The sequence below is a fragment of the Aegilops tauschii genome, chromosome 4 (genome assembly GCF_002575655.3).
Source record: "Aegilops tauschii subsp. strangulata cultivar AL8/78 chromosome 4, Aet v6.0, whole genome shotgun sequence".
Classification (NCBI taxonomy): domain Eukaryota; kingdom Viridiplantae; phylum Streptophyta; class Magnoliopsida; order Poales; family Poaceae; genus Aegilops; species Aegilops tauschii.
The window spans coordinates 187294633-187302803 of NC_053038.3; the positions used below are offsets into that span (position 1 = coordinate 187294633).

Here is an 8171-nt window from a genome sequence, read left to right on the forward strand (position 1 = left end):
GATGTGTACCTTACTAATGCTCATAGTAGCGCCTAGGTATTTCACACTGGTTCTGTTGCTCATATTTGCAACTCGAAACACACTACACTATAACACTTGATAGGGGGCAGTTAACTGCTGGGAGAAAGACCTATTTAAGGGCAAACAAGCGGCAGGGACATGTGTTACTGCTGCTAGAAGCATGTTAAGGCGGTGTAACTGCCGGCAGAACTTTAGCAACAACGGCATCCACACTACCGATACACTTTACGGCTCATGGTCTACCGGGAGAACGAAATCTCGGCCCATAATCTGTCGGCCCATGTCGGAGACCATCTTTGGCGTGAAACGGGAAACGACCCTAATAAGCATGTGCCAGAGAGGAAAAAAAGCGTGTGGCTTGAGGAATATTTTGGCCCATTGAGAAATAATAGCGCCGGCCCTCCCACGACCAGATCCACAACGCCACCCCCAAATCCCTTGCCTCCACCAGATCCCCCGCCGCCACCCCGAAACCTAGCTAGTTCGTGCACCGCGCGGCCACCTCCGTGCTAGACCACCGCGCTCGACCACCGCCCGCCAGTGTAGCTCCCCCACCCCCACCGCCGGCGTAGCCCATCACCACCGCAGCTCCTCTACTTCCGCGCACCCCAATCCGCACTCCAGTGGACCGCAAGACACCACCGCCCCCAACTATCCACCGTCGACGGAGGCCCTCCAACCAGCAAACCACTGCCGCCGTCTCCCCCCATAACGCGTGGCAGACACTCCGCCCCTCCGCCGCCCTAACTACCACTGCATCCTGCTCCCGACCACTGCCGTCGTTACCCCACTCCAGAGCAGCGCCTCCGGGCACCCCGTCAGCCACCATCTTCATCGCCAAAGCCACACCATCGGTAGACACCATCCTCCATGGAAGGGCTTCATCACAGCAACTACTACACTCGTGCACTTCCTCCCTGAGGAGGCTTCACCAAGCATCAAGTCACTGGTCCGCCTCCTCCACAAGCCCCCGAAGCAGCAGACCACGTGTTGGCCCTCCTCTCCAGGGAGCAGCTTTGCCTGCTGAATATCCTTTCCCTGGACATCGCTGCCTCCTGTACTTCATTGGACAGGTGAGGTTTCGTAGCAATTTGTGTGACTTCTTTTGTTCTGAATGTGCAGCACTGAACTATTTCGTCAGTTAGAACAAAGCATCAATTTTTAATTGCTTTGGTGTAATAATAGCAAAAAAATAGGTTCATTTAATTTGATATGAAAGAAAGCTAGTTTTGGAGTTCATTTGTAGCCCTTCAGAACACTGCTACTGTTTTTACTGAACCAAAAAGTTATTGCTGACGTTTTGGAGTTCATTTGTAGCCCTCAAGAACACTGCTACTACTAAGTGCAATGTTATTACTAAACTTTTTTCTTGTCTAAGAACGAACACTACTACTGTTATTAGCCCTTCAGATCAAAGAACAGGGACCATTGGTGATTAACAAGTGCATACCTTAATTAGATTCGTTGACACCTGACTAAGTTGTTTAATTGAGCTTTGGAGTTCATTTAATTTGAGATGAAAGAAAGCTAGTTATTTAAGTCTTTGTTTATTTAATTGATGCCCCAAAGTAGTACCATATTTGTTTGTGCTTTGCAAAATAGGAGATGTGGGCAGAACAGGTGCTATGATTTTATGACATAGATGATGACATTCTTACTGCTATTTTGGTTTTTGTATTTTCTGAAATGACATGTTTCGGTTAATTATATTCTGTTGTGTGATGGCATTTCTTCTTCGTATTGTATTTCTTGTTGCCTATACTAGATATTGACGATATGCATTTTGTTACTAGATTTTTTCACTAATAGAAGTAAACTTTCTTTCGCGTGTTAGGCAATTTTAGTGAAACTGTTCAAGAATGGACAAGTGTTAGATGGATAAAGCTAGAAATACACAAGCATATATAGACGGGGTAGAGAAATTCATAGATTTTTCTTTTAGTCATTCGACAAGAGGGAACACTATACTATGTCCTTGTAGAATTTGCTTGAACTGTTGTTGGTTTGAAGCTCAGCAATCAAATGCAATTCTTGTCGAGCGTGTAGATCAAATGGAGCATAATTTCCAAACAATAGTTACAACTCTGAAGGATGAACTTCAACAAATGAGGAGACTGTTACAATCAAATATGCAGCAAAATATTCAGTTCAATCCAGAGTATGACTTGTCTCGCTCTGGATATGAATATGGAGGTGGCCATGGTGGTGGCTATCGATATGAAGGTGGCCATGGAGGTGGACATCGACATGAAGATGGATATGAAGGTGGATATGGAGGTGGATATCGACATGAAGATGGATATGAAGGTGGATATGGAGGTGGATATGGACATTAAGGGGGGTATGAACATGAAGGGGAGTATGAGCATGAAGAGAGTGTGGAATCTGCCACCCGCAGCCATGAGGTGCGACAAGAGAAAGAAGCAACCATTTTGCATAAGAAGGCTGAAGAAGCACTCTTGCAAAAGAAGTTAACAACACCCACTTAGAAAAACTTTGTACTTTCTAGTACCGCTCTACATAAGGTGCTGCAAGAGAAGGAATCAACCATTTTGCAAAAGAAGAAGGCAACAGGGCTCACCCAACAAAGTAAGGATGTGGCACTTCATTGCCACAAGATGGCAACAAGCAAGCAAGTTGCAATCACACAAAAAATCAGCAGGTCAGATTGTACTTTGTTTATATTTTGTTGCTCTTTCTTGTTTAGGATGACAAAGACACTTTTTGCTTATCTGAGTTGTTTTTCATGCTTAGTCAGAAAGGAAAGGATGTGATCATGTACAATCTTTATCGAGATCATAGTATCCTAGTGGCAAAAGCAACCATTCTATCAATTGATCATAGAAAGGTGGTAGGTGGTCAGGAGCTTGGCTCTGAATATTGTGAGGTTGCCGTGAACTATGTAATAAAAAGGGATGCTATACTACCTCGTGGTGTTGGGAACATGACCACCATGGGGCAAGCTCAAGGGCGATGTATCACGTGGCCATACAAGCATGTGAGATTTTGTTCTTATTTTCTTATGATTAAACTTACCAATGACTATGATGGTTGATTGCTAAAAAAGCTTTGATTCTATGTATGCAGTTGGAAGTGGACAAGTCTATGGAAAAAAGCAGGAATGCGACCACGAGCAGGCCGAGGAGGTACTATACATGTTTCTCTTGGCTGTTATGTGTGTGATGTTAACTTGCTGCATGGTTAATTGCTTGATCTATGTGACTGGGCCGATAGAGACTTTTATTGGATGTTGTTCTTGCATGGTAGACCAGTCATGGATAAATTACCTCAAAAGAGATCAATATGACTAGCAGAATTTGTAGTTGACTAATAAGTTACTTACATTACAAGCTCAACTACGGATGCAAAGTGGCATCCTTCTAAGGCCCACTAAACTAAGCTACTAGTATAAAATGCACTAATTACAACAAATAGGGGCCAGACTTGTTTTTTTATCAACTGAAAGAAGCGGGCTGACATGGGACAACACTTTGCATCCCTAAGCTCAACAAAATCGCACACATCATCACATACTGACATATATTCAGTAGTGAAGCTCTCGTGTTTTGAATTGTGAATACTGAATAGTAAGCACATATGAGATCCTTGTATACGGATTGTTTATGTTGCACTTAACCTGACATTAGCATTGTGTCTTCTTTGCTGCATATATGTTCAAACATAGCATATTACAACTTAATTTACAAATCAGAGAGCATATGTTACAAGATCTGGGCAATGTTCATACTGACCTTCCATTGCAGGTTGAATGCAAAAAGGGTATTGATGCCTGGCATTGCATTTGCTTCAAATAATGGGTTTACACCTCTGAATTTCCAATAACATCAAAACTCACCTGACAATATACAAGAATTGTACATAGTGGTGTATGCATGTTCTTGCATATAACTATTGGAAGCTTTTACATATCCGTTGAAAAGAGTATCTAGTTTGATAAAGTTCTTGATTTGTTCTTAAATGGCAGTCCAATTCTGAATCTGTCGCTGAAAAGTTACTATTTCTGAATTGAATGTACACTCAGTTCGGTATCTGGTTTATTAGGATTTAACATCTTCCACTATTGTCTCTGTATACCTGTTGTTGTGTTCGTTTAGTCCAGTTATGAATCTGTCATTGAATTTTTCCTTGTTTCAATTACACTAAAATGTTTATCCCATTTTATATTTACCCTTTCCAACAGTTGCATGTTAATTCACCAAGTTCCACAACTGTATCAGACTATTTTGCTGATTTCCCATTGAATTTGATTCCTTGATGCTTTATTCGCTACTACTTGGCTGTACATGAGCAATATTTGTGTTCCTGTATACTAGACGAGGCATAGGCGCATAGTTTTGTTTGTCAAAAAATTGCCACTTTGTACTATGGTGTATTCTTTTGTACATGTGTCATATTATTCCTTGAGATGCAAAGAATGACTACTCTCCAGGTATTTGTAAATTTAACTTGAGTTAAACCCTAGCATGCCAAATTCAATGTTAATTTAAATTCTGAAACAAGAGCTCCCTATTGAGTATCCCATCTGTTGCAGGTTTCCCAAAGGTACACAAGTCGATGATGGTTTGGAAGATTTTCAAGCTCCTGCAGATTTGGAAGACCTACAATAATTGGTGGAGTGATAATGTAATATGCTTGTTTAGTTTGTGAAACATGGACACTTGCTCCGCTCCTTTTGCTGGTTGTTAAGCCACTGTGCTCATTTTGGTTGTGTGGCACACCCAGATTTGGAAGATTTGGAAGACCTACTATTTCATTTTGTTGGTTGTGTGGCACATTTTAAAACGTATATGCATTGTACCTTTTGTGGCACAACCTCCTTACACACACACACACACATATATATATATATATATTATGGTTGTTATAATTATGTTTATCCAATTATGTTTTAAGGTTCTGGATGAGGCCTGATGTTATTTTGATAGAAGCGTATGGATGAGACATATATGTGACTTTGATTGAAATATGTATAAAGTCTACGTGTGATATGCCCTTATTGCTTGAACATACTAAATAAATATTACAAAGGGGATGCCTAGACCAATTAGGTAGCGAAATTTCCATACTGGCAAAATAACTGCCGGGTCAACGCTCTTCTGCCGGCAGTTCGTCTGCTAGTAACTAATGTTCCACGTGTCTTGCCTAATCTGCCGGGAGAAAAGAAACTGCCGGCAAATAAATGCACTAGGGTAGTTGGACTGCCGGGAATATTTTATCTGCTGGGACAAGTAATCCCAGGGGCCGTTCTCGTGGCGGTTCTATCTGCCGGGAGAAATACTGTCTCGACAGATAGTGTGCCGCTTAAAGTGCTTTCTCACGGCAGTTTACATGTCGTTGCGTCAGTGTTGTGGTGTAGTGACAGGATCTACGGATTAAATGAAGATTGGCTAAGGACGAGGTGATGATGCGCCTCGGAAATGGTTGAAAGGTCGATGTGATCGCCGTCGGCACACTACCTCTACATCTACCCCCGGGATTAGTTTTAGACCTGAATAATTGTTATTTGGTGCCAGCGTTGAGCATGAACATTATATCTGGATCTTGTTTGATGCGATACGGTTATTCATTTAAATCAGAGAATAATGGTTATTCTATTTATATGAGTAATATCTTTTATAGTCATGCACCCCTGATGAGTGGTCTATTTTTGTTGAATCTCGATCGTAGTGATACACATATTCATAACATTGAAGCCAAAAGATGCAAAGTTAATAATGATGGTGCAACTTATTTGTGGCACTGCCATTTAGGTCATATTGGTGTAAAGTGCATGAAGAAACTCCATGCTGATGGGCTTTCGGAATCACTTGATGCTTGCGAACCATGCCTCATGGGCAAGATGACTAAGAATCCGTTCTCTGGAACAATGGAGCGAGCCACTGACTTGGTGCAAATAATACATGCTGATGTATGCGGTCCGATGAGTGTTGAGGCTCGCGGCGGGTATCGTTATTTTCTGACCTTCACAGATGATTTGAGCAGATATGGATATATCTACTTAATGAAACATAAATCTGAAACATTTGAAAAGTTCAAAGAATTTCAGAGTGAATTGGAAAATCATCGTAACAAGAAAATAAAGTTTCTACGATCTGATCACGTAGGCGAATATTTGAGTTACGAGTTTGGTGTTCATTTGAAACAATGTGGAATAGTTTTGCAACTCACGCCACGTGGAACACCACAACGTAATGGTTTGTCCGAACGTTGTAACCGTACTTTATTAGATATGGTGCGATCTATGATGTCTCTTACCGACGTACCACTATCGTTTTGGGATTATGCTTTAGAGACGGATGCATTCACGTTAAATAGGGCACCATCTAAATCCGTTGAGATGACACCATATGAAGTGTGGTTTAGCAAGAAACCTAAGCCGTCGTTTCTTAAAGTTTGGGGTTGCGATGCTTATGTAAAAAAGCTTCAGCCTGATAAGCTCGAACCCAAATCAGAGAAATGCGTCTTAATGGGATACCCAAAGGAAATTGTTTGGTATGCCTTCTATCACAGATCCGAAGGCAAGATATTCGTTGCTAAGAATGGATCCTTTCTAGAGAAGGAGTTTCTCTCGAAATAAGTGAGTGGGAGTAAAGTAGAACTTGATGAGGTAGTTGTACCTTCTATCGAATTGGAAAGTAGTTCATCACAGTAATTAGTTCCAGTGATGCCTACACCAATTAGTGAGGAAGTTAATGATGATGATCATGAAACTTCAGGTCAAGTTACTACCAAACCTCGTAGGTCAACCAGAGTACATTCTGCACCAGAGTGGTACGGTAATCCTGTTCTGGAAGTCATGTTACTAGACCATGACGAACCTACGAAGTATGAGGAAGCGATGATGAGCCCATATTCCGTGAAATGGCTTGAGGCCATAAAATCTGAGATGGGATCCATGTATGAGAACAAAGTTTGGACTTTGGTTGACTTGCCTGATGATCAGCAAGCCATAGAAAATAAATGGATCTTCAAGAAGAAGACTGACGCTGATGGTAATGTTACTGTCTACAAAGCTTGACTTTTTGCGAATGGTTTTCGACAAGTTCAAGGATTTGACTACGATGAGACCTTCTCACTCGTAGCGATGCTTAAGTCTGTCCGAATCATGTTAGCAATTGCCGCATTTTATGATTATGAAATTTGGCAAATGGATGTCAAAACTGCATTGCTTAATAGATTTCTTAAAGATGCAACCAGAAGGTTTTGTTGATCCTAAAGGTGCTAACAAAGTGTGCAAGCTCCAATGATCCATTTATGGACTACTGCAAGCCTCTCGGAGTTGGAATATACCCTTTGATAGTGTCATCAAAGCATATGGTTTTATACAGACTTTTGGAGAAGCCTGTATTTACAAGAAAGTGAGTGGAAGCTGTGTAGCATTTCTAATATTATATGTGGATGACATATTGTTGATTGGAAATGATATATAATTTTTGGATAGCATAAAAGGATACTTGAATAAGATTTTTTCAATGAAAGACCTCGGTGAAGCTTCTTATATATTGGGCATCAAGATCTATAGAGATAGGTCAAGACGCTTAATTGTACTTTGACAAAGCACATACCTTGATGAAGTTTTGAAGAAGTTCAAAATGGATTAGTCAAAGAAAGGTTCTTGCCTGTGTTACAAGGTGTGAAGTTGAGTCAGACTCAATGCCCGACCACTTCAGAAGATAGAGAGAAAATGAAAGTCATTTTCTATGCCTCAGCCATAGGTTCTATCATGAATGCAATGTTGTGTACCAGACCTAATGTGTGACTTGCTATAAGTTTAGTAGGGAGGTACCAAAGTAATCCAGGAGTGGATCAGTGGACAGCGGTCAAGAACATCCCGAAATACCTGAAAAGGACTAAGATATGTTTCTCATTTATGGAGGTGACAAAGAGCTTATTGTAAATGGTTACGTCGATGCTAGCTTTGAAAATAATACGGATGACTCTAAGTCGCAAACCGGATACATATTTATATTAAATGGTGGAGCTGTCAGTTGGTGCAATTCCAAGCAGAGGGTCGTGGCGGGATCTACATGTGAAGCGGAGTACATAGCTGCTTCGGAAGCAGCAAATGAAGGAGTATGGATGAAGGATTTCATATCCGATATAGGTGTAATACCTAGTGCATCGGGTCC

The 8171-nt window shown here is 41.2% G+C and overlaps 1 protein-coding gene across 3 annotated transcripts; it reads left to right on the top strand.

The window, feature by feature from the left end:
- Nucleotides 1-374: 374 nt before the first annotated feature.
- LOC109770601 (uncharacterized) lies at nt 375-4850 on the top strand. 3 transcript variants are annotated; one of them, XR_005754024.3, is made up of 5 exons: nt 375-1094; nt 2068-2683; nt 2780-3019; nt 3109-3167; nt 4574-4850. XR_005754024.3 is itself a non-coding variant. In XM_073496460.1 (5 exons), the coding sequence occupies exons 2-5, from the start codon at nt 2640-2642 to the stop codon at nt 4647-4649; spliced, it is 423 nt and encodes a 140-aa protein (XP_073352561.1). In that variant the 5' UTR covers nt 439-1094; nt 1856-2639; the 3' UTR covers nt 4650-4850. The 3 variants fall into 3 exon arrangements, 2 of the variants coding, with proteins under 2 accessions (XP_073352561.1, XP_020184903.1); XM_073496460.1 differs by having other exon boundaries at nt 439-1094; nt 1856-2683; nt 2776-3019; XM_020329314.4 differs by having other exon boundaries at nt 462-1094; nt 2776-3019.
- Nucleotides 4851-8171: the final 3321 nt, after the last annotated feature.

Bases quoted from the DNA above. Each gene is read 5' to 3' on its own strand.
- LOC109770601 (XM_073496460.1), top strand. From the start codon at position 2,640: ATGGCAACAAGCAAGCAAGTTGCAATCACACAAAAAATCAGCAG. The intron at 2,684-2,775 runs GTCAGATTGTAC...TTTCATGCTTAG, and splicing joins ATCACACAAAAAATCAGCAG to TCAGAAAGGAAAGGATGTGA. The intron at 3,020-3,108 runs GTGAGATTTTGT...CTATGTATGCAG, and splicing joins TCACGTGGCCATACAAGCAT to TTGGAAGTGGACAAGTCTAT.